We start from the raw sequence: 27,435 nt of genomic DNA, 5'->3' as shown, positions 1-27,435 counted from the left end.
ATCTCCCGCTCAACACCTCACAAAACGCCTGAAGAAAAGAACAAACTCAGTACAAGAGCAGTACAAGGAAGAAAGCTGCCAACACCGTAATGTGGAGCCCTGCGTCTGACAAAGCCCATACTGCAGACCTTGCTATTTAACTTTTCCCAACCACCCCCAACCACTCTGATGTATGGATTGATAGGACTAGTCATTACCCCCAAAAAGGGAAAAACTGACACATAGACGAGAGACGAGAAGTAAACGCTGGTATAAAAGGGGAAGAGAGCCAAGGGGGAGGGGGAGGAAACTACAAAAAGAAGAAGGGGAAGAATGTGATGCTCCTCGGACTAAGTCCGAGGAGTCAAACCCTTGGGGCTACGTCGATGTAAGGTTTAGCTATTCAAGCCAAACCTACCTTTGTATGAGCTTTCACAAAATCAGGACCGGGCCGCTGACCGGCGACTAAAGGCAAGCCTTTCAAGCCCACTCTCTACAAATTATATTGTTTGGGCCTATTACACACGAACTCAATACCATCCTTGGGTCGTTAAAAATCGTGTCCTTACAATAATAATATACTATTGGAATCATTAATAATTTTAGAATAATTTGTAAGAAGTATATATATTTTTCCCCTTTTTAAACCTTTTAATAAAAAGAAAAGAAGTATATATATTTTTCCTCTTTTTAAACCTTTTAATAAAAAGAAAAGAAGAAACGTTATGAGTAGGAGAATTATAGACAAAGTACATGCATGGGTCAACTTAATTTTGAACTAAAGTTTTTCCTTTCTTTTAAATTATGTAAAAGAAAGTTTATAGACAAAGTAAATGCATGGGTCAATTTAATTTTGAACTAAAGTTTTTCCTTTCTTTTAAATTATGTAAAAGAAAGTGTGGATAAACGATGATGATGTATGGATGGTTTTTATTTTATTTTATTTTAAATCTTCCTATAATATTTCTACATAAGTTTCAAATAAAAAAAATATAATTTTTAATTATAAAAAATATATATTTAATAATTGAAGTTTGATACATGTCATATTTTAATCTCTAACCTTTAGAGCATTCATATCAATTTTAGCATAAGAATCATTTTTTTTTTTAATTTACATACTTACTTTACAAAACACTCTACATCAGATCATCCATTTCATACTATATTTCACTACAATATCAAATTTTCTTAATTTTTTTTAAAATTTTCTCTTTTTTCACATACAATAGCCAATTTTTTTTTTTTGGGTAAAGATAACAATCATTATATGCTCTCTTTTTTCATCCTCGAGTTATATAAAAAAATAATAAAAATTAAATGCAAAATGAATAGTATTAGTGTAAATTTACATGATTCAAATTTGTAAATTTACACAATTTTACACCGACAAATACAATTTATTTTTAAGAAAATTGTATAAATTTTACACTTTATTTTTTCTTATTATACATTCATTGATGTGAGTGCCCTTAAAACTAGAAGCGTCCATTGATCTAAAATAATTGGTCATTGTAGATCAAAGGGCACATCTAGGGTCTCTAATAGAGATACTAAAGGGTTCAAATTATCTATCACAAAGGACATATGTCTCCAATAGAAATACTGTGGGTTCGGGTTCAAATTATCTATCCCACTGGACCATATTTTTATACAGTATTTTACCCAAAACCAAAACATCAAATCAGGCACATCACATTATTTTCGTGTTAATTTGCTTGAATAGACACATAAAAATATACAGTTTTGTGTCACAATTTACCTAATGGTAAGTTGTAATTGATAAATATATAGTGGTAAATTATGTGAAAACATACTTTCACTACTTACAATTCACCACAGGACGAGTTATAATACAAAATTATGAATTTTTATATGTCCCTAACATCAGTCTTGCACGAATATGCGGTCACTAAAAGTCTAAAACCTTAGGTGGACTTAGTTGATTTGATTTGATTTGATTTATATATTTATACATGGCTCTAAAGTAGACACGTAGGCAGCTCTGTAATCTTACAAAGAAAAAAGAAGAAAGCTGTAAATAATCCCAACCAAGTAAAATCAAACCCAGACCCCACTAAAAGTCAATAAGCACCAACACTCCTCCACTGCAGTGATCCACCACACTGACCCACCTCCTTTGCCGGCACCACCGCGACTCTAAGACTGAGTCGTTTTCCACGGTGGACCCTACTCCTCAGCCTTCAGTATTAATATCTCCATTAAAATATCATATACCAACATGCGACCAAAAAAATAAAAAACACTAATTTTTATCGTGTTACAGGCTGTGTAACTTAAAAAATCATACTTTTATCCAAAAAAAAACATTAAAAAAAACTCCACTTACAAAATATCTCTAAGGTCCAGTTATAATATATAAATCCCCAAAATTCAAGTAGCTTATAAAAGTCATTCTTCTTCTCCCCCAAAAAAAAAAAAAGTTGTCTCAGATTTGGCACAAATTTTCCTCAAAATGCTAGTCCTTGATGTTTGGAACAGTTTTTGCCCTCTGTCTGGAAATTTTGACCATTGAAGGCCGAAAAGTTCAGGTATTATAAGAACATTTTAAGCAAAAAAAAAATTTTTTTTTTTAATAAATTTTTTTTTTTAAACTACTCTCCCAACCTCCTTCTTATGTGGGGTAGTTGCACTGGATCGGTTTTTTTTACTTCCATGCCTGATTCTTGAATAACCTCAAGAAAGTGTGCTGGGATTTTTTTTTGGTGGGCCCCCCTGTATTTTGGGGGGTGGGTTTGAAGTGTATGATAGGATACACGCATGAAAAACTATAAGAACATGTAATCCTAGTTATAAGTTGTAAACTTAGCAATTGGAACCTTTTCATAAAACAAGAACACCTTCTTTCTTCTACAATGGAATTCTTTATATTTGCAGTTTTACACAATTACTCTGGGTTGGTTTAGCTTATAGAAGCAAACTTGCTTGTTTAGCACAGTTCTAATCGCTCTATACGGTCTAAAGAACAAATTAAGGTGACAAGGTTATATAGGAGTGTTTACAATGGAGAGATATTTCTAAATCCTCCCCAAGGTGTAAAAAAAATAAAAATAAAAAAAAGAAAAAAAGTCTTACTCTCTGCATGAAAATTATGAATTCAGAGCACTTTATTTTTCTCTTACGTAAAATAGACCCTACATGTGGTCCCATGTTTACGTAAGCCAAAAAAAGAGCTCACAGAGTAATTTCTCCCGCGCTTTTTTGCAGTTCATTTGTTTTTTTTTTTTTTTTTTTTTTTTTTAATATTAAAACTAAAACCGAAGTTTTGCGTGCTTCTTCCCCCAGCTCCCAACCCCAACCCCCAAACGCCCACACAAACACACGTTCTTTCACAAGTAACACCTTCTGATCATAATAACCCAAACATATGTGATGCAGCAAACTAGGCGTCTTAGTATCTTTATGTTCTTTCTAACATATTTAGGTTGTTTGAGTGTCCATGGCCTCACAATCACAATCATGAAAACTACTAGTAAAATTTGTTTTCTTAATAAAAATTCTTTGTAGTGCTATTATATATATATCCTCCTATGAATTAAAAAAAAAAAAAAAAATGGTACCTCATGAAAAAGGACAAGTACTTGAGAAACCAAAGTCTCTTTCGATTATACCAAAATACTGGATCATAGGAGTACCTTAACATATATAAACACAACAACACAAACAGCCCCACAAAGATAGATCTTAGAAGCAAAAAGCATCTAATAATTCTTCTAGCAAGCTAACTACGGACAACGTTGTACCAGTTCAAAGTTACAAACCCAGCACAAGCAGGAATCTCATCCCATAGCTAGTTTGAAAAAACAAGAACAAAGAACAAGAACAAAAGCAAAGCAAAGCAAAGTAAAACACACACACAATATACAATACAGCAGAAAAATACAACAAATACAACTCGAATTTTCATAGAGCATAGGGTTTTAGTTTATGAATAACTCCATAACCCATCTCCGTCTACATTACCATCACCACCAGATTCATCAGAAGACGACTTTGACTGAATCCTGGGAGGGCTTACAAGCATCCCTTCTGCCATATCCACCAGCAAATTCGGCATATTCAATAACGCATCTTCGTCTACAAACTCTTCCTCACTACGTCTACGACATGTCGTTTCCTGACCGCTGCTACTACCCTCCGACGATCTATGCAGCCTAGCCTCCGCTGCGCACGCCGCCGCCTCGCGTATGTCGTTGGGCGACATCGAGGCCGGTATCGGATAAGAAAGAATCGAATTCGGGAAGTTCAGGGCCGTATCGGGCCCCTTCAGAGCCAACGCCGCCACGTCATACGCAGCCGCCGCCATCTCCGGCGTCTGGAACGTGCCGAGCCAAATGCGCGTGGGTTTACGAGGCTGGCGTATCTCGGATACCCATTTCCCGCTCCGGCTCCGAGCCCCACGATATTTCGGGTGCTGAGTAGGACTGGGCGATCCGGATTGACCCGAAAACCCCTCCGATATCGGTGACGTGGTGGTGGTTGTAGGACTTGAAGTATTACAGCTTAGAGTGGTCTCCTCCCGGCGCACATTAGCGGGTCTAGAAGGGTCATTTTGGCTCACGTTAGCAGGAATGTTGGCCATTTTTAGACTTTACTATTGCCCCCTTTTTTTTTCGGGGCTTCAGTTGGCCATTTACTTGGGAGCATTTATTTTTGTGATTTTGTACGGGGCGTTGGAATAAAGACAAAAAGTTTATAATGTCGCTTTAATGTTTTATGTAAGTTTTTTGTTTTTGTTTTTGTGAGGAAATGTTTTATGTAAGTAAATAAAATGTTTTTTTCTAAAAAAATGTAAATAAAATGATTCTAAAACAAAATTATTCTCTTGGAAAAAAGTGAATTAAATGAGTGATATCAAAAAAAAAAAAAAAAAAGGGAAAGAAAAGATTGATAGGTTATTCTAAAAATTTTATTATACAAATCCAAGTTAATTGGATTGATAAAGTTTATTATTATTATTATTATTAAATAAGAGATTTGATTATAATACTTGTATATACCAAAATTTAATTTTTTTTCTTAATATGATGATAAAGAGTAATATTATAAAGTGAATTTTGTAATTTTTTTAATAAAAAAACATTTTGGGTTTGAAGAAATATATTAACTAGCCAAAAATATTTATATCAAATCTTAAGTTTTATATAATACCAACTATAATTTTTATTTTTTGATAGTTAAAAATTTGGAAATAAGTTGATTTGAATCTTCGATCTCAGTTGAAGATGCCGACAACTGAGCGCTCGACATATTTTACAATTTCTTTAATATTTTGTATTTGTTAATTTCATTTTATGTATTTTATTTTAATTTATTGAAGGGTATAAGAGGAAGTGAAACAGTGGGAGAGAAAGGGTGGAAAATTCGTGGCTGAAAGTTTGGGCCCACATATATTTTTGTGGCTCAAAGTGGATACACGTGTTAACTCAAACAAGCAATTTGCTGTGATCTACTCCCGGGTTCTGCCAGCATGTCAACTCCTCTCTTGTGCATTACTTATCGAATCTCGGGTTTTATCCATTCCTATCGTTAGATTCGGTGAGATTTGATACGTGTAGAATATTTTCACACTAGAATATTTTCACAACAAATGATAAATATTTAATTGTTATTAATTATAATTTAAATTTATTATTAAGAGTTTTTTATCTCACTAAAAATAATAACTCGTAAACAATCAGTCATTTAAAATTTATTATAAAAATGTTATAAAAATATTGTGAACATAGATTTTTTTTTTGAATAAATACTTTATTCACTGAGATTCAATCCTTTTTCTTTTGGAGATAAAAGATAGAAGGAATTTATTCGAATAACTAATTTACTATAATAAGAATTGCTGATTATTAATCTAGGTCATGCTTACCATATTTAGTATTTCTTTGGCTTGGTGTTTGAATATTTATTGCGACTTTTTATGGAGCCCTACTTTCAGTTTTTTAAATGGAAGAGCTCTACTTTATATCGAAAGTGATATGATGCAGATTGATATTGTTTCAGTGTTAAAGGAAGAGCAAGTGCAAAATGTAAAGATGATGATTATTACTTTTATATTTTTATCTGTTAAGTTATATTTTAATGGAAGTAAAAATTTCTGTTTGGGAGGCGAAGACTAAGGCTTCGCTTGGGAGGAGGGAATAGAAAGGAAAGGAATGAAAAGAATCATTTTAAAATATTCTTCTATTTCTTTGTTTGAGAGTTTAAGTAGGAGGGAATGAAATGGGTAGGAGGGAACACTCATTCCTCTCTATTCTCTTAAAACCTCAAATTTTCATTCCTCCCGAAATTGGAAGGAATGAGAGGGAATGAAATTAGATTTAATGATTTTTTTACTAAAACTCCCAAAATATCCCTATATATTCAATTCTTTATTTTGAAATAGGGGTCTAATAGTAATATTATCATAAAATGATTCCATTCAATTCCCTCCATGTTACTCGCAAACAAGATTACTTACATTCCATTCATTTTCATTCATTTCCATTCGTTTATTTTAAAATATCCAATCAAAGTTACTTAATTTCATTTTATTCTTTTCCATTCTTTTCCCTTACTTAAATACATTCCATTCCATTCAATTCCATTTTCTTCCCTTATGAACTCCCAAGCGGAGCCTAAACTATCATATTATTATATTATAATTCAAGAAAAATTCAAAGTACCACATTCTTACGTACATATATATCATACACATATATATGTATGTATGTATGTATGTCTTAGTGTATTATCTTTTATTTTTATTTTTTTAAGTCATAAATTCTTAATTTCAAGGTAAGTCATAACTATATATATATATATATATATATATATATATATAAACACACAAGTTATATGTCTACAAAATTATCTTATCTAAAATCTTTACATCTTTCTAAACTCTACTAAATATACAATTTTTTTTTTTAATTTGCTATAGACATGTATAACAAATATTCAAAATTTGCTTTTCCAAATGTCAAATATAAAGAAAATTTTGAGTAGAAGCCTATATATATGGAATTAAAAATAATGAATAAAAACTATCAATTGGTTAAAAGAAAACAAATCATGAACCATAAGATAAATAAATACGAGTGAAAAGTGAGAGGAAGAGTTTTGCACCACTTGAAAGAATATTATGGTTATTCTCAAAAAAGAAAAAAAAAAGAAAAAGAAAAAGAAAAGATAGAATATTATGGTGACTGACTTGTTAATTATGTTAGAGAATGGTGCTATCAATACCATATTTATTCTGGCCTCTTTAAAAGGGTATTGGTAAACAAAGGTTGATATATATTGAAGAGATGTTAATCAAGTGATGATGATGACTAATGAGAGATTTTTTGAGAGGCTAATGTGTTGGGACTTGGGAGGTGGATGGAGAAAGTTTTGATTGGTTAATTTATTTTGTTTGTTTGTTTATTTTGTTTGTTTTTGTTTTTTGTAAAAAAAATTGAGTCTAATTGGGAGGTAGACATGTACAAGTCACAGGTGGGGGGCCCAATTTTTTGGTTGGGGGGCTAGGCTTTATAAAACTAAGCTTGTCTCACTTTTTACCTATTAAAACTTAAAAGTCAGATTTATTTATTTATTTATTTTTTGGGGAGATGGGGGTTCTGGGAATGGCCCCCCTATGCTCTAGGTTTTTAAATCAAAATTATTAACTTTCATTGAGTTCTTCATTTACAAATCATTTTTTTTTCATTTCCAAAGATTGATTTATGGACGTTAGGAAACAAAATTAACCAATTATATAGTCTTCTTCTTCAGCTAAAATTTATTTAATTTGAACTAGTTGATTATTATTCAAGGAGTTCATTTTTCTAAAGAAGTTGAAAACAATTATGAGTAATAAGACATCATTATTTTTCAGTAACAACATTCCAAATGTGACCCAAGAGGAGATAAAGCGAAGATTTGGTGCCCAAGTTATAAAGCAACATGAGAAATATTTGGGATTGCCTTTGTTGGTGGGGAGGAAAAAAAGGAACACTTTCAATGAGATAAAGGAGAAGCTTTGTAAAAAGTTGACGGGTTGGAAGGAAAAGATGTTGTCTAAGGCGGGTAAGGAGGTGCTAATCAAGGCGGTGGCGCAAGCTATACCTACATACACAATGAGTTGCTTCAAATTGCTAGATGCACTATGTGATGAGTTGACAAGCATGATAAGGAATTTTTGGTGGGGCCAGAAGGAAGACGAAAAGAAGATAGCATGGCTTAGTTGGGAGAAAATGTGTGAGCCAAAGAGTAATGGAAGGATGGGTTTCAGGCAACTTGAACAATTTAATTTGGCTCTCTTAGCTAAGCAGGCTTGGAGGCTCCAAACAAAACAAGATTCTTTGGCTTATAGGGTTCTTAAGGCGAAATATTTTCCGAAGTGTGAGTTCGTTGAGGCATCCCTTGGCAACAACCCGTCCTTTTCTTGGCGTAGTATCATGGCTGCCCAAAATTTGGTTAGAGAGGGTATACGGTGGAGAGTTGGTAATGGTACCAATATTCGCATTTGGAGTGATAAATGGCTACCCTCACCTTCCACCTACAGAGTTGCCTCACCTAGAAAATTTTTGCACCAAGATACAAGGGTAAGTGAGCTGATTGATCAAGCTACAGCAAACTGGAAGATAGATGTCCTTGATGCATTATTTTTACCCCATGAAGCCGATGTTATTAAAGGAATCCCGCTTAGCTCTCGTCTTCCTACAGATAAATTAATATGGGCAGAGGAACCTAATGGAAAGTTTAGTGTAAGGAGTGCTTATAGGGTGGCTTTGCGGCTGTCCAAATCTGCCGACCAAGTAACAAGTTCAGATAGGACTCAACTACGGCTATTTTGGAAGAGAATTTGGGATTTACCTTTGCCACACAAAGTTCGCCATTTTGCATGGCGGGCATGCAGAGATATTCTCCCTACGAAGGTCAACCTAATGCGCCGTAACGTGGTAAAAGATCAGTTTTGTGATGAGTGCAAGATGGAGTTTGAGATGACTGGCCATTTGTTTTGGACGTGCCCAAGAGCCCAAGAGGTATGGTCTTGCTCGAAAATAGTGATGAAGCCTTGTCATAAAGGAGTGCCTTCATTCCAGGACATGTTGTGGGACATGGTGGTGGGGGAACACTTTGATGAGGACGTGGCAGCAAAGGTTGTTTGCATTGCATGGGCTTTGTGGCAAAACAGGAATGAAGTTCGAAATGGTGGGAAGAAAAGGAATGGTAAGGAGCTAGTGAATTGGGCTTCTCAATATTTGGAGGAGTACAAGACAGCCAATGAGTGCATGGGGACCACGACAACACGGGATGAGGTTAAAGCGTCATGGGTGCCACCACCAGTACACGGGTTCAAAGTGAATGTTGATGGGGCGGTTTTCAAGGGCCAAAAAACAGCAGGTGTTGGTGTGATTATCCGCGATGACTTGGGTCGGCTTGAGGCTGCACTGAGCAAGAAGATAAAAGCTCCATTGGGGGCTGTTGAGGTAGAGGCTATGGCTTATGAAGTTGGGTTATTGTTTGCAAAAGACATCGGCATTCAAGATTTTACTGTAGAAGGGGACTCACTTGTTATCCACCAGGCCTTATGCAAAGCATCTATGCTGCGTTCCTCTGTTGCTGCAGTAGTACAAGGGATACAGGACCTATGTAAGGATTTTCGTGGGGTTCAGTTTTCTCATGTTAAGAGATAGGGTAATAGACTTGCACATCTGCTAGCAAAACATGCTTTGAATGTTGCTGACTTCACTGCTTGGATTGAAGAGAATCCTTGCTTCCTAGAGCAAGCTCTTATCCATGATGTAACAAGTTCATTATCCTCTTAATAATAAGTTTAAGTCTTCTTATCAAAAAAAAAAAAAAAAAAAAAAAAATTATGAGTAACATTGGAAATATAATTGTTAACATGGTTTGTTATGATTGATATCACATCAATTTTAGATAAGTCTACAAATGATACCATTCTTGTTATGCGTTTATCGTAACATACCATGTTTGTAATTGTAAAAATGTTGTGTCCTAAAATTATTAAACAATTACGAATCATTCAATTAATGGGTGTTCCTTTATAGTTTTTGAATCATTAATAAACTTACTAAAACCAAGTCTCTAAGACTCTAACTTGTCCTTGTTAAGATTCAATGAAGCATTTGGTATGAGGAATTTTGTGTACTTCTCGGTATATTAGTATATAGATTTTTGGAAATGTGGTGTTTTTAAGTATGAAGCTCTAAAACTGTAATTATACCTTTTAAAAAAAATGTGATGCTTTTTTTTTTTAAAGATTACATGCCTATTTTTTTTTTATTTTTTTTTAAGAGTTTTAACTTATAACGTCCGCTTCTGATAAAAACTATTTATTATCAAACTAAAACACCAATCGATTTTTGGTGTAGGCGGAGATTGAATCCCAGATCTCTTATTTAATTATCATAAACTTTACCAGTTGAGTTAACTGGAACTCACCCCTATTTTTGATTTAAGTAACTTACTTTGCATGGTTCAAAAACATTTTTCATAGTATATATCTCTGAATATTTTTTGTAAAAAACATGAAAAGAACCATGCTTTTTGTATATAAAAAAAAAGGGGTCTGACATGACACACATTCCTTTTCTTTTCTTTGAGAAAAACACACATTCCTTTTGATTTAATTAAGTTAGGAAAATTATATACGTTGCAGATAATAATATTAGCAACATGCTATAAATTTTTGTAGCCATTGGTTATGTGTTTTGATTGAAAAATTCCCTAATTTTGTAACTTTTCAACAACATATGGTTTACTTATTTTGGATAAGAATTGACGGAGATATAAGACATCAAAGTTTTGGATCAAAATCTAAAAATTCCAGAAAATTAGGACTCTCTAAGGTAAAAGACGACCCTTCAAAACTACACCCGCTCTTGGATAAGAGAAACTGGGATCACCCTATGTCAGAAATGACTAAATGGTTGATCTATTTAGGTTTGTAATTGAATTCTTGATAGATTTTAATATGATTTTTCCAAAATTTTAAAATAAATATTATGAGAAAATTAAAAGAAATTTATGATAATTTTAATATGCTTTTTCCCCAAGAGTTGTCACTTTTGGTTTCCTACAACTCACCTGGAGTTCTTTCCTTACTTTTCTATTAAAGGGGTGCAACACTGCAACGGCTTTTTTGCCGACAAATTAGTGGTGGTGTTAATATATACCTAACATACACTGAAATCTCTCTCTCTCTCTTTTATAAAAATTTTTTCTTCTTTTTTGGTAGAAATCTTTCTTATCAATTACTATTAATGGCATTTAGATTGTAGCTATCATGTGTTTTGTGTTTGTAACAAATATCATCGAATAAGCTATATCAATATTTTATTTGTGAAGAGGAGTATAAGACAGTGTAGAACATTTCCAAAGATCATATTTATTTGTGACTTGAGTAGGGAAAAATGTATGTTACAAGAAAGAACTCTTGTTTTTATATACTTATTTTGATTTTCAACACATCTCATATATTTTAAGTACTCATTATTTACATATAAGAAAATAATATTAATAAAAGTATAAAATATAAAATACGCCATTTTCATGTATTGGTGAATACCTTTCCTAGTTGACAATTTTATTGAATTTTTGTAAGATTCATTGGGATGATGGATGAACATATTTTCACCTAAAAAAAGAAAATAAATATATATACCAATTTTAAAAGTATCATGATAATATATTAATTTTGCATATTTAGATCATTATTAGAAAGCATTTTCATACTTATTTTAAGTTAATTCATGCATTTTATATTTGGTTTTAAAATAATTTTGAGTAATTAATTTTGTGTTTAATTGAATTTTAATGCGTGAATTTGTTTTTTGTAGAAGAATGAAATTAAATAAACGGATTTGTGCAAAGAAGAAGGCTAATGGACTTTACTTTTACAATGGCCATAATGAAGTTAAATAAGAACAACTCAATTAAATTTGAGTTAAATTGGAGTAAGGAATCAAAGGAAATTTGCATCAAATCCAAGTCTAATTCGGATTAGGATTCCAGCCTACGCACTAGATAGTATTTTAGGCCTAACGTTCGGCTTAGATATCCAATCGAGATGATTCAAGTTGGGTTGGAAGTTAACTTAAAGGGCTACAACTTTGTAGTTTACCAAAAATCCAAATTCTGATGTTAAATGGGCCAAAAACGTCAGTTAAGTAAAGCCTAAAAACTTGAGATTTTCTCCAAACGAGAATTCCACTTGTAATAGGATTCTTTGACCTATTTAAAGTCTCTTTAGGGCAATATTTAGAGAAGAGCTGTCGTAGAACGTAATTTAGGTTTTTTTTTTAAAGTTTCTTTATAGCTTTTAGAGTTTTATTTGTATTATGGTTTGCTAAAATAAGGGGTAAAATCTAACTGTTTATTGGTATGTTCTTAACAATTATTTTATGATTTTAATGTTTATGTTCTTATGTTTTTGATTGATTTACTCATCTAGAAAATTTTTTAATTTTGTATAATTCTTTGATTTATCGTAGACTCCAGGCATGTTAAATGCTTAGCATTCCCTATGAACTAATTTGCTAGTTTTGTTTTGTTTTGTTTAAAATCAATTAATTTCATAAAACTACCTTAGATAATTAATTATTGAGTTCTTATTGTTAAATCATCTGACTAAGATCATCATTCGTATGAATTTTAGTTGAGTTATAAAATAAATATTATTAAAACTACCAATAGATGTGTTGTGTGTGAATCCTTAAATCTTAACGCTTTAATATATTGTTATTTTCTCTTAATTTAAATTACCTTTATTAAACCATCAAAATCTTTTCAATTAAACTTTATTATTTTAGTTTTATTCTCTTGTGGTTTGCTAATCAATTCTCTTTTCTTTATGGATTCTACCTCGGATTTACCGAATTATTATTTTGCGACAATCTTGCATTTAGGTGCATTATTTAAGTCGCAACATATAACATATTTTAAGGTATAAATATAATTTTACACAATAAACACAAGAAATTGATGAAAATAAACTTATCCAAATGCATACATAATTTCTGAACCCGATATTGAAACCGGGTCTAAAAGCTTCCACATGTTACGCTATCAAATAATTATCTTTATAGAAACATATCAAATAATTATCTTTAAATTCTACCCATGTAATTACTTGTCTAATCATTCTTTATCTATCTTGAAACGATTAGAATGAAAATGAAAATAAGTTCATCCAAAAAGGCACATCCTTCCAAAACACGGTATTGAAAGCAAGTTTAAAAAGAAAGCATCCACGTGTTCGCATAAATCCTACCAAATCATTATCCTTAAACTGTACACATGTTATCACATCTCTAATAATTTTCTATCCTGAAACAATCGAAATCAAGATTCCTTATTTATCAGAAATTTGGGGTAGAAAAAAAGAGAGAGAAGAATAAAGCAGACATGTGTGAGGCAATCAAAGGGAATGACTGAATTTTTAGTAATGCTTTGACAGCAATTTTTATAACAATTTTCTATGACAATTGAGTTATTTATTTATTTATTTATTTTTTAAGACAAGAGACTCTACCATATAAGATAACTATAATCCATTTTATGACAATTGAGTTCATAAATTTGATTGATTCTTATTTTGATCTACCTTAACGTCAAATTTTTTTAATACTACTATCAATTTACCATCATTATAACTGAGTAATGCTAATGATACATAAAATGACATAATTTTTATCATAGCTCACCACGTGACAAGTTCTAAGTAGTAGAGATGTAATAGTAGATTTATGTGAGGATACATTTTTGTTACTCATAACTTGCCATATAATAAGTTATAACAAAAATTGTGCCATTTTATGTATCTATGACATTACTCTTCATAATTGTGAAAAAATTTTGTCACTCAATCTATTTTAGTACATGTATTTAAACATACATTTTTAACTTTTAAATAATATTACAGATATTCCTCCACACATTTTCGTATTTTTAATTCTAGGCTCACGGTCGTGGCCGTCAGTTTTTAGTTGCCTTATCCAAATTCTGAAACACAAAAGAAAACTCTGATTTTTTTGAGGGACACAAAACCCACACGTCTTCCTTCATTCTCATCCGTGGAGACCCTCAATCAACGTTCCCAATTTTTACCACTAACCCATTTTTCTTCAAAACAAAACCTCCTAAGCGTCCAAGTTTTCAATCAAGCCACCCCCACCAGACTTTGATTTCACAGAACTGAAATTTTGAATGAATCAAAACAGCCCAAACTCACCCTCAGTTGTTTGCATATATCTCAGGATCGACTGTAGAATGTGGATTTTGTGCGCGTTATGCAGGCTGGCTGTGAAGCCGGACGATGTGGTGGTGGAGCTATGTAGAAGCAGGCAAGTGTAACTTGGTTTTTGGATATATGTGAGTGAGTGTGTGTGTGTATTAATTTGAATTTAGTTTGTTGATGCAAATCATGAATATTGGTCGTTTGAGATATTCAAATCATAATTCATTAGGATTTCGTTTAGCCTACAGAATCGCTGCTCTGTAAGTTATGAACTGATGTGGATGCTACTGTCATGAATTTTTGAGAGCTTTTTACCGGTTGCCTTGCCTTCCATGTCAAGGTTTCTCAAGGGAAAGTGTTTGACAAGTTTTCACTAATTATGGTGGTCAATAGTTTCCAAGAAATCCCAACTCTGATTTACAGTCTAGACAAAAATAAAATCTCCCATGGAATTGTATTTATATGATTGATCCACCCATGAGATTCCTTTTTTTTCCTATTCTTTTTCTTTTTCTATTTTTTGGGTGGGGTGGGGTGAGTATGAGACAAGCATAAGAGGTTATCAAGCATAGCATGTTATGTCCTTGTTTTCGTGTTTTGCATTGACATTCAAAGGAGTCATCTGTCTACATGAAACTAATGGAAAATGATTCTCTATATTTAAAACAAATCTAAAAGTGTACACATGACCATGTTATTTAAAATTGACAGTCTGAACACTGTTAGATTTAGAAATAAAATCTTAACCATGAAATTTATGAAATTGAGAGGTCATATTCAGTTAGTTATGTGTGAAGTTTCATATATATATATATATATATATATATATATTGCCCCATATAATTAGCAATTGAGAATAGGCACTAAGAACATTCACTTCTTTAATCAGAATAATTGAGGTCCACATTTAAAATGATTTACAATAACCATCCTAACTAGGCTAACCTTATTGTAACTCTTCCTTCCATATACAAAGCAGTTGAGGGGAAGGTCTTCACTCTTGAAGACATCTTGCATCACTTTGCTTGAATTCAATGAAGTGGTATGAGTTTGCAGCCATGAACCTTAGAACACCTTTTAACGCTAGCACATAACAAAAAGAGCCGTCATTTATGTTAAGAATATAAAGTGTGAGAAAGACTGAATAGTATGTTAAGAATATAAAGAGCTCAATATCCTTAGAACACACCAGTGGAGGAAGAAGATGTAGGAAACTGCTGAAGACTCGTGAAAGGACGATGTTCCCAAAACTCAACATGACGGGAGACACGAAGGCGATGAGAAATGGGATCATAGCAGCGAAACCCTTTTTGAGACACACCATAACCAAGGAAACAACAGAGACGAGTACGAGGTTGGAGTTTTGTTCGTTCATGAGGAGGAAGAGAGACAAAACAAGCATAACCAAAAACCCGAAGAGAGGAGTAGTCAGGAGTTTGACCATAGAGAAGCTCAAATGGTGATTTGTTGTGTGTAGTTGGTGAGGGAATACGATTAATAGTGTGCACAGCAGTGAGTGCGGCCTCACCCCAAAATCGCTCAGGAAGAGAGGCAGAAATGAGAAGGGTGCGGACAACATCAAGAATGTGATGATGTTTTCGTTCTGCACGACCATTTTGTTGAGAGGTGTAAGGACAAGACCGCTGAGGAAGAGTACCATGTCTGTCTAAAAAGGATAGGAAAGATTTATCATTATATTCTTGAGCATTATCTGATCGAAAGACTTTAACGGTGCGATTGAACTGTGTTTCAATCATTTTATGAAATGTTTGGTAAATAGACATAAGTTCAGACCTATGGTGAAGCAGATAAATCCAAGTATACCGAGAAAAATCATCCACAAATATGACAAAATATTTAGATCCCCCCTCAGTGGAAACAGGTGCAGGACCCCAAATATCAGAATGTATAAGATCAAAAGGGGCAGAAGAAAAGGAGTCACTTTTATTAAATGGCAATTTTGTTTGTTTGCCAAAATGACAGGAAGTACAATCAAATTTTGAAAACTGAACTGAACCTAAATGACCTTGAGAAGCTAACAATTGAAGACGAGATAAGGATGGATGACCAAGACGAGCATGCCATAGATCAGGTGAGGAGGTGGCAGTGGTAGCAGCTGCAGAAACAACTTGTGAAGGAATCTTCAAGTCATGAACCTCAAACATGCGACCAACCTTACGGCTTGTCCCAAGCACTTGACCCGTTCGGGGATCCTGCACATCCACACCATGATTAGTAAATAGAAGATCTATGCCTAATTCGCAAAGTTGACCAACAGAAAGCAAATTGAGGGATAACTTTGGAATATGAAAAGTGTCACTAAGGGATAAACAAGGAGAAGAGATTGTTCCTTTATGACTAACAGGCATAGGAGTTCCATCAGCAGTGTAAATGGTGATTGGATGTTCTAAGGGTGCCTTATCAGAAAATTGGGATTCATCAGGAGTCATATGGTTACAACATGCAGTATCAAAAAACCAAGGTTGTTTACCTGAGGTGACAGAAAGGGCAGTGGAAGTGCGGGATAAAACCTGTTGAACAACTGCCTTAATATCAGCCGTAGTAAGTGAGGAAGCCAAAGATGGACCTGTAGGAACCAATGGATCTGAAGGACATACAGCAGCTGCCTGAGGAAGAGAAGCTTTATTCTGCTCTTGCACAAATTTCTGTAGCTTACGACAAACAGAGATGTCATGGTCTTTGGCACGGCAAAACTTGCAGTGAGCACCTTTGGAAGACTGAAAGGTGGGACGCCTGGAGTTTATTCGCGGAGGAGCAGTGAATGCAGCAATGGGAGGCTGTGGTGAGGGTGTAGCCAAGACATGATCAGATGATGTCATGTGATAAGTGGGCCGACGATTCTCCTCAGAAATGAGCTCCTTTACTGCAGCATCAAGAGAAGGAGTAGGAGACCGGCTAAGTAGAGAAGCCCTAGTAGGCTCAAAATCCTCACGTAAACCCATCATGAAGTGCATAAATCTACGGCGATCCCGATATTTGACAAAGAGCTCAATGTCCTTAGAACACACCAGTGGAGGATCTGCAGCAGAGAGTTGTTCCCACATAGTAAAAGTCTGAGAATAAAAATCAGAAATAGACTGACCTGTCTCTTGGCGCATTTGATAAAGTTTTGATTCAATGTGAAACTCCAAGCTTGAATCATTAGTGCAGTTATAACGATCGGCCAAAAATTTCCAAGCAGCCTCAGCAGTTTCAAGACGAGGAAGAAGATTATGAATGGAGGGAATAGAGGTATTGATAAACCCAGATAAGATCTTACTCTGAATACTCTCCCATTCTTCTATACGTTCTTCATAATCATCTGTTGGAACAGCAGTCTTGGAAGACTCTTCAGTAGCTGTGGCTTTGGACTTAGGGTTTGGTACTGGCTTAGGAATTGAACCAGTCACATATCTCCACAGTTTACGACCCTTGAGAAAGACGGTCATATTCTGAGACCATGCATGATAGCTAGTAGGACCATCCAACATGATGGTGATAGGACGTATGATATCTCGTTCACTTTGTTGAGCCATAATGAAGAAAATGACCAAAAAGTGAGATTTAGATACCTCAAATACAGAAACGGAGCCCAAAATCAGAATCTACGCGAAAAACTGAGCAAGACAGGTCCTGTTGAAAATTTTTGACTTGGTCAACGGTCAACGGTCAGAGTCAACGGTCAAAGTCAACGGGCAGGTCTGATCCAGTCAACGGCTGACGTGGCAGGGTGACGTCACACTAGGGCTGACGTGGCAGTTTGCGAAACGCAGCTGGCGCGTGGGGCGCGTGTAGAACGTTTGGTCTGGCGCGTGAGGCGCGTGAGTGAGAGAGACGGCGCGTGGCGGCGCGTGCTCGTGAGGCAGAAACTTCAGGCGGTGCGTGGGGGCGCGTGTGAAGTGTTTTCTGGCCGTTCTTGGTTGGGTTTTGCTCGGGATTGTCTGTTCTGTCACTCAATGCCTTTGCTTTGACAGTTGGATGAGCAGAACAATGAGATCCGAGAGTTGCTGGACTGTGGGCGTGACGGCGGTGACTCGCTTCTGACAGTGGCTACTGGATGAAGGCGAGGGCAGCGGAAGAACGCCGGAGATGTCCACAGGAACCAGAAAGTCAGAGGATTGGCTCTGATACCATGTTAACAATGTAAAGTGAGAGAGAAAGACTGAATAGTCTGTATATTAATATGTATGAAATAATGTACAATAGAGAGCCTTATATAGGCTAGATATGTGTGCAGTACAAGTAAATGGAGTAAACTACAAGTACAGTATACTGGGCTAAGCCCAATGGGCTAAACTAGTCTAAGCTATACACTAACAATTTATGCAAGAAATTGATTTAATATTGTGCAAGGTCTATCAGAGAGACTAAATAATAGTTTTGAATTCAAGTCACATTTTATCTGGAAATAGCAATAGATTAATTTCCTTGAGCAGATTGTCTTGACAGATTTTAACATGAAGTAATATGATTGTCAAACTTATTTATCTTCAATCCACATCTTAACTTCAATTGTTACAGAGTTCATTTTTAAGTGGAATTATATACACTTCCAATGATGGTGAGCTTGGCCAACAATTTCTTTCAAATATGTTTTCTTTGAGTGGGACTGAGTTTTTTGTGCATCTTCATTATGTGCCTTATGGAAACTAGTTACTGAAAATCCTAAGGGCAGCGGTGGGTCTACTGCTGGTGATTTTTTCCTCAAAACTCTCTTCAGAAATTAACCATTTAACCGTCCTTTTTGTGATGAGGTATTTGATTTAGAAAATCCAAACAAGTACTAAAGAAATGACTTACAATGCTACACATGTTTTTCTTTAGAGCATCTCGAATTCTTGATTTACAAATTTTTTCTCTAAAATGTAGTTTTGAGCTGCTTGAAAAGTTTTTGAAGATTTTTTTTTTTGAGAGTTTTAATTTATGATATCCACTCTTGATGATAGCTTTTTATCATCAGACTAATACACTAATCAATTTTTGGTGTAGGCAATGATTGAACTTCAGATCTCTTATTTAACCATTCGAGACCAGTTGAGCTAACTTTTATTAATTTTATGTAACTTTTCATCTAGAGCAGTCCAGATCCCTTTCTATTTTTTCTCAAAATTTTATGTAATTTTTCCCATAAGATCAATATTGTTAGCATCCTTTAAAGTTTATACATAATTTTTTTGAGAAGAAGAAGAAGAAGCTGAGAAGATGCTAACACATGATATAATATTATTAAGTTTGCCTAATTTAAATTTGTGGCAGTATATATATATATATATATATATATATATATATCTCTATGATAAATGTTTTTGTCTAAATGATATCTAGAAGTCCATATTCTTTTAGTCTTGATACAAAATGTCCATTCTCAATAACTTTTAAGTCTACAAATTATTCAATCTATAGGCCCAAACATATTCAAAGAATGCTATCTAAATTATAAATTCTATGGCCCTTTATCACACAAATATTTTAAGTCCCTTAATGCATGGTAAAGGAAGGTAGGTGTGTGTCTAGCCATTTTCTTGATTTGTGTTGCCTAATTTAATGATATGGAGGATGTGGGTAAATTTAAATGTTGGGTAAATTTAAATGTTGAATAAAATAAGATGAGAAGAAAAAATAGTAAAAATAAAATATATAGCAATAAACATTAAATTATCTAAGTCATGTTATATAATAACAATATATTATTATATACTATATGTATAATGTAGTAGGATAATATTTAATAATAAAAAAGATAACTTAAAATACAAAACTAAATCGCATCAACGAAAAGTAGAGTTCTAATTAACACAAAAATTCATCATACTAAAGTATGGATGCGAGGAAAAAAAAAATTGAGAGAGAGAGGAAAGTAACAATTTTTGCATGAGAAAACTATGCATATAATAGAAGAGAAAATGTCAAATTTATAGTAATATGATTAGAATAATAAGAGTCAAAATAAAGGAAGATAAAATGATAGATAAAGAGTGATATTAAGGTCGAAAGTAGTGGGGAAATGAAAAGCTAAAAATGAGAGAGAAATGTTGGAAAAATAATAATAAAAATAATGGTTAAAAGTATTTTAATTTTTAAATAATGGAGTTTTCAAGTCACCTTAAATGAGTAAATATTTTAAAAAAAATATTGGAAAAATTTTGAAACAAAAAAGATAATAACGTGAGCACTAATGTGACTCAACTAGAGCATAACAGCAATAAATACTTTGTTTTATCTTTTAGATATATAGATATAGATTATTGGTAACGTCTTGAAAGCTAGATTTTTGTATTATACTTAATACCAAATAACAGATTTTCAGTTTGCCCCATTTGTGTTCTTGCAGGCTTGCAGCTTGAAAGGCCTTGAAATCTTTTGACATATGGGCTGAAAAAGTAAGTTTGGTGTCCTCGTTATTTGTGGGATAACATCATCGACTGATATGTCCAGGAAGAGTCTTAAGGTTGATCGCTTAAATTGTAATATGAAGGATTTCCTTTTGATGTCATGAAATTGAATTGCATATCATGATTAGTTATTGCATCAAATTAGGAATTTCACATGTGGATGTGATGAACATGTAGATGATTTCTTGGGAGTATGGTCATATGAGTTAAGATTTGTCATCATCTTGCCATACATGAGTAGATATAACCTTAAGAAGGCAATTCCATGACTTTTTTTTCATAAAATTGGGTAAAATAAAGATTCATGTAATGATAAATATGATAATCTATCAGCATGAATTGGATCTACATGTTTATGCGTGAATTTTCTACGTTTGATTCTTTGGTCATGTGAACTGAAATAGTGAAATTTGTTTTCAGGTTTTTTTTTTTCCTTTTATTTATTTATTTTATGTAATCTCACATGTTAGAGCACTCACATTAATCAGTACAAATAGAAGAAGTGCATAATTTTACACATTTTTGCTCAAAATTTACTCACATCAATCCCTCTATAATACTATGCATTTCCATTATTTATTATTATTATTATTATTTTGTTAAAGGGAAAATGCATTAAACTAGCTAGCCATAAAAGACGAAGTAGTGGCTAAAAGCCTTAAAGGAGTACAAACCAGCAGCGTTCGAACTTAAAAAATTACATAAATCATTAGTAGGTGGCAAATCTAAAACAATAAAATTCCCAAAAAAGGAGCAGCCTGCTCTAGCAAGGTTGTTAACACACCTATTTGCCTCCCTAAAGACATGGTTGATCTTGATACGGTGGAATTGCCCTAAGAGGTACCTGCAGTCGTTGAGAAGAGGGGAATACGAGCTGGTAGAGGGTTTTTTTTTTTTTGGCTAAAACGAGGTTAATAATAACTTGTGCATCTAATTCAACAAAAAGTTGGGTATTGCCAAGCTGGACAATTAGCATCAGCCCATCTCTCAAATCCTAAAATTCAGTGACAATACTGGTTGCAAGTTGCAACCCCGATATTCCTCATGTAGCCCTTAATCCATTTCCCATGGTGATCATAGATAAGGCCTCCCCTACCTGCCTTCCATTATTGCTACAGCAACCGTGTATATTTACACAGTTATTGTAGCTTTCTATTTTATTTTATCACTCTCCTTTCTCATCCGATTTTCTCTCTTCCTCACTCTCTTTCTCCTTTTATATTCTCTTAAATCCAACAACAAATCTATATAGATCACCGAATTCTTCAAACTTATTCTAAATCTAGTTCCCAAATTCATCAAACCCTCCCCTAAAAAAAAAAAATCATTAAACCCATATAAATTATCAAACCCAAATTGCAAAAGAAGAAGAAGAAAATGCAAAAGTGGTAGAAGAAGAAGAAGATGTTGAAGAAGAAGAAGAAGAAGTAGCAATGGAGAGTCCAAAATCACCGCCTACAGTAGCGGAGAAATCTGCACAAAATTACCACCCAAATTGCAAACCCAAAATCATTTTCCATAATCAAACTTAAATTGCAAAAGAAAAAGAAAAAAGAGAAGGAGAAGGAGAAGGAGAAGGAGAAGATGAAGAAGAAAGAAGAGAAAGATGCACAAGAAGAGAGAAGGAGAAGACGAAAAAGAAAGAGAGAGAGAGTGTTTAGAGAATTAATGAGTTTGGAGTGTGTGGTAAGGTGGGTGGGGTTGTGGGTAGGTGTGAAATAAAAAGTGAGAAAAATATTATTTAAATAAAAAAGGGTGTATTATAGATAATCTGATGTGGGTTTTTTGCAAAGTGATTGTGTAAAAAAAGAAAAAAGAAAATGTGCATAATTTTACATATTTTTGCTCAAAATTTACCTACATCAATCCCTCTATAATATTGTGCATTTTCATTATTGCTTTAGTAACCATGTATGTTTACACAGTTACCGTAGCTTTTTTTTTCTTTTTTCTTTACTCTCTCCTCTCTCATCTGATTCTCTCTCTTCCTCTACCCTCTTTCTCCTTTTATATTCTCTTAAGTCCAACGACAAATCTATACAAATCATCAAATTCTTTAAACTTATTCTAAATCTAGATTCCAAATTCATCAAACCCTCTCCTCAAAAAAAAAAAAAAAAGAAAGAAATCATCAAACCCAAACTGCAAAAGAAGAAGAAAATGTAGTAGTAGTAGAAAAAGAAGAAGATGCCAAATAAGAAGAAGAAGTAGCAGTGGAGAGCCCAAAATCACCACCTATAGTAATGGAAAAATCCGCCCAAAATTACCACCCAAATTGCAAACCCAAAATCACTAGCTATAATCAAACTCGAATTACAAAAGAAAAAGAAGGAGAAGGAGAAGGAGAAGGACAAAAAGAAAGAGAGAGAGTGTTCAAAGAAGTAATAAGTTTGGTGTGTGTGATAAGGTGGGTGGGACCGTGGGTAGGTGTGAAATAATAAAAAAAAAGTGAGAAAAATACTATTTAAATAAAAGATGGTGTATTATAGATAATCTAATGTGGATGTTTTTGCAAAATGGTCATGTAAAATAGAAAAAATGTAGAATAAACAGAAAATTTTAGACGGGACTAAGACGAATGCTCTTATTTGACTCATTTCTTGATTTTTGTTAAACGTATGACATGACATTGATTTATGAATGAAATTTTTTGACTTGATGGGATTGATCATTTACCCTTAATTCCTAGGAGACATCTTCGGATTGGGCAAGATTGGTATGTCGCTTAGCCTTCAAGTCTAAATCAAAGGATTTAGATTAGTTCACTTCCAATGTAAGTTTGCATTTTGCTTTAACTCGTAAAAAAGAAGAAGTAATTTTACATTTTCTTAGGTTGTAATTATAAATAAAAGCAATGCAATTTTTCATTATTTTGCAACAAGGTAAAAGCCATGTAATTTTCTTATTTCATATTTTTGTTATGATAATGTAATTTTGGATTAGTTAATAAAATGCATATTTTATTGGGTTTCTTTATTTTGTCCCAATAATAATCGACTTCATTCTACTTTGCTCAATTTAGGGAAATAAACATGGTCAATTGAGCCTCCAATATGAGACTCATTATCTAGGGAAATACCCAGAAACTCCGGGTGCTATGGGTCGAGGTTCTCACACTTTAGCATAGCAACATCATGAACTACTTATGGGTATTAGTATTACTCTTTCTTGTATCAAAGTCTACCATACATGAAACACATGCTTCCAATACCCTTATTAAAATTCAATTGAGCATATTTTGCAATCTTCATAAAGGTTTTGAGTAGCTCATCATGGTTTACCTGAACACACAACCAAACAAACCGGCTTCTAGAACCAAGAATAGTGTGGGAATCAACATAGAGAACTTGATTGATGAAACTACTAATTTACTATAAATTATTTAATTGTAGTACTCGTTAGGTAGCTTCGAATGAACCCAAGCCCAAATTGATAGGAGAAAGTCCACTAGATAGCACAAACATTTCTTAAACATAGAGCTGTCAAACACAAAAGAAGTTCATAAGATAAAATAAAAAAGAAATAGTAGAAATTATAGGAGTTAAGGACGGAATCACGTCTCTCTCATCTCTCTCTCTCTCTCTCACACAGAGTCACAGACAGCAAACATGGCAGAAATAAGCCTGGGGATACTAATAGATATTGTGGATGAGGATTGGATGAGAGACACCTTGCCTAATGATGATCTTCCATTACCACCAGTTTTGGTTGTTAGAAATGATGACACTGAGGAATCAAATCAGGAGACTCAACAGGTTGGTGGAGATATTTGGCATGATCTTGCATTAGGCACTCAATACAGCTCTCATGCCTCAGGAGGTGCATAAGCAATACTTTTGAAGTGGTTGGATCCTTTTTATTGAGGGATTTGAAGTTCATGGCTCTCTTTCCTTGTGTGAGAACCCTTAGAATTTTTCATGTAAAAGACTGTAGTTTTATTTTGATAATCATACGAGAAGACTTTGGTTATTAGTCCTTTGATGGAAGAGCTATGGTGAAGTGTCAATTTATACAATGTTCTCTTTTGCACTGGCACATCACCATGTATATATATGTACTTCACTTCCCTGTCATGTGGAGTTCATCCTTAAGTTCTCTTCGTCTGCAGTAATATGTATTGCTCTGCTTGGTAAACAACTTAATTTGGTTCAAAAGGACGGAATCACGTGAAATTTCGTGACTTGCAAAGAATCATTGTGAGGATCAAAACTCATGCCTTATATAGCAATTACTTACACCGTTTTTTGGGTGAATTCTTTTGTTTAGGCCTTTAATTAATCTTTTTTTTTTTTTATGGTAATATTTCCTTTTATTATTGGAGTAATTTTCAATTAAAATTTAGAATAAGGTCTTGCCTTTTTGGGATATCTAATTTAACACTAGAATTTAATTTTGTAATTTTCTCAATTTTGCATTTTTTTGATAATTTTAATATAATTTTGTGCTTAACATGAATTAGATTTTTCAAGCTAGGAGTGTTTTAGAGTTTTTAAGGGTCTCCTGGCAACTTTGGGATTTTTTTTTTTTTTTGGTTACATGTTATGTTTCTTATGGCTTGTCATAAGGTTTCCAATGGTAATGAGAGACAAATTATGGCTAGGAGAGCAGGGAGACGAAAACCCTCTTCAATTTGGTCTTCATCATCAAAGACCCACTGGTTCTCAAGCTTGCTAAAAGGCTCCTGTGATACAACCCCGAAGCTTATCTCTATACTCTGTAGCGAGTAGTGTCGTTAGAAGTTTGATCCCTCAACAAAGCCACTAGCCCTTGAGGCTCCAATTTCCTCGTCTTTGTTTCTTTGGGTACTTCTCTGCAGCTATGCAACCTCTTTAATTGTCAGAAAGTTCGTACAAGTCCACTTTCAATCTTTCATTTTCGAATGCATATAAAGAAATTAATAGGACAAGGTTATGCAGAACCATGAGGGTCTACAACACAGACATGTTTCTGACACCCACCCAGCCCACCCCAAAAAAAAAAAAAACAAATAAAGGGGGAAAAAAACCTTTTCGAATTTTGATGGTTCCTATCATAATAAACCAACATTGAGTATCACATTTTCAAAACAAAACATTAGGGGCTATTAGGTAATATTGTTTAAATAACAGTTTTCAGTATTTAAATAACAATAATATTTTTAATATGTATTTTTATAACACATGTTTGGTATATGTACTTAAAAACATGAAAGTTCAAATAGTGTAAAAACACCCTTGAACGTTTAGACCCCCAATTTACAAATTAACCAATTCAAGTTTTATGTCAAACAACAAGTGTGCGGAAAAAGAACAAAAGCTATAATATAGAATTGGAAAATCTATCTAAGCCAAATTAAAATCACAACTCACAGCAGATAATAAAAGGTAAAGATAAAAGGGAAGGAAGATGCAAACACAAAGACAACACGCGATGTGTTATCAAAGAGAAAACTGAAGCTCTTGGCGTAAAACCTCTCCGCCTCCCTCCAAGCTGTAAACAATCCACTAGAAAATGTAGTTGGGATACATGGATAGCAATAGACCCTCCAAGCCTAATCTACCCAGTGCACCTAAGCCCTCCAAGCTTCTTGCTCCAACGAGGTTGCGCCGAACCTTTTTCTTTTCTAACTTCCCGGATTCCGCTACTAGACCATAACATCAACCAATGAAGATTGGTTCCTTCCTAACTGCTTCCCAGAACACCAAACAGCCCTCTCACAGTAATGGATATGGTGAGAACAAGGTTTTGGTAAAAAGCCTCTCAAGGGTTTGGCAATGGAGAGGAAGAGAGGAATTTGAAGAGACACTTATGTAAAGATTGTAGATGAATCAATCTTGTTTTATTCTAGGGTTTCTCTCTCAAAATTCTCTCTGGAAGCCCTCTCTCATTTGTGGGTATAAGGGGTATTTATACTGAGGTGAGAGGAGAATGTGAAATGTCAGGTTTTTCAAAACAGGGCTGGCTCGCGGCTTGGCCTTGCGACTTGACTGAGTCACGAGATCCAGTTGCGAGATAACCGTATGGCCAGTTGTCCTGTTTTGTCTTATAGTGCTCCAACCAGCATGACTGTTCACCTTCTGGCATACTTGGCACGTGTGCTGCTTCTGGCGGCTTGCAGCCGCGAGTCACCCGCGAGGCCAAGCCGCGAGTCTTTGTTTTCTTGCACACTTTTGAACAAACTTCACTCTATCTCACTCACTACCCTTACAACAAGCCCACCTAAATACAGGGTTACTAAATGCTGAAATACAAGCAAATTTGGCACGGAATAAAGCCAATTAGATGGTTGATTAAATTCAACCTTACAATCTCCCCCTTTGGCTATTCCGTGACAAAACCCTAAAACAGACTCTAGACTTAACATGTGAGTTGGGAACAGTTGAGCAAAACTCACTCACACCTAACTCTAGAAGCTGTGAAGCACTTGAATCATATGACCATAAGACTCCTGAAACACAACAATACACCATGATCATTGTAAGCAGAAAATCGTGAAATGCATACGAAACAGGCAATATGTGATCAAGCAAAGATGGAGTTAAGAAACAAACCATGGCTTGATCAACCAAGTAATCACCACAAGGTAGTGACCACAATGCTCATTCACACTTGGAATGAACACTAGGACATACAAGCTAACAAGCTCAATGCAAGTCTCTTGCATGCCTAACACTCAACCAATGCATAATACACTAAGTATATGCATCTAGAAACAATCCTATAAGGGCAAAAGAGTGATAGTACTTAAAAGTAAATGCAATACATTTATATAGAAGTACTGATTTAAACAAAGCATAAAAGGCTGCATAAAGCATGGTACAAACCATAAAGCCTACA

The 27,435-nt window shown here is 34.2% G+C and overlaps 2 protein-coding genes across 5 annotated transcripts; one reads left to right on the top strand and one right to left on the bottom strand.

The window, feature by feature from the left end:
- Nucleotides 1-3,854: 3,854 nt before the first annotated feature.
- On the bottom strand, nt 3,855-4,625 carry LOC115978183 (ethylene-responsive transcription factor ERF024-like). The gene has a single exon (XM_031100202.1). It carries the CDS (start codon nt 4,580-4,582, stop codon nt 3,926-3,928), a length of 657 nt encoding a protein of 218 aa, XP_030956062.1. The 5' UTR covers nt 4,583-4,625; the 3' UTR covers nt 3,855-3,925.
- A 15,925-nt stretch (nt 4,626-20,550) lies between these two features.
- On the top strand, nt 20,551-25,388 carry LOC115975294 (anaphase-promoting complex subunit 13-like). 4 transcript variants are annotated; one of them, XR_004088104.1, is made up of 4 exons: nt 20,567-20,675; nt 23,309-23,392; nt 23,642-23,768; nt 25,185-25,388. XR_004088104.1 is itself a non-coding variant. In XM_031096020.1 (3 exons), the coding sequence occupies exon 3, from the start codon at nt 24,228-24,230 to the stop codon at nt 24,444-24,446; it is 219 nt and encodes a 72-aa protein (XP_030951880.1). In that variant the 5' UTR covers nt 20,551-20,675; nt 23,309-23,392; nt 24,211-24,227; the 3' UTR covers nt 24,447-24,730. The 4 variants fall into 4 exon arrangements, 2 of the variants coding, with proteins under 2 accessions (XP_030951880.1, XP_030951881.1); XM_031096020.1 differs by lacking the exons at nt 23,642-23,768; nt 25,185-25,388 and adding an exon at nt 24,211-24,730 and having other exon boundaries at nt 20,551-20,675; XM_031096021.1 differs by lacking the exons at nt 23,642-23,768; nt 25,185-25,388 and adding an exon at nt 24,211-24,730 and having other exon boundaries at nt 20,559-20,607.
- Nucleotides 25,389-27,435: the final 2,047 nt, after the last annotated feature.

The sequence above is a fragment of the Quercus lobata genome, chromosome 2 (genome assembly GCF_001633185.2).
Source record: "Quercus lobata isolate SW786 chromosome 2, ValleyOak3.0 Primary Assembly, whole genome shotgun sequence".
Classification (NCBI taxonomy): Eukaryota; Viridiplantae; Streptophyta; class Magnoliopsida; order Fagales; family Fagaceae; genus Quercus; species Quercus lobata.
Note: the sequence above shows the minus strand (reverse complement) of the source record. Positions and strands in the feature narration are given on the sequence as shown.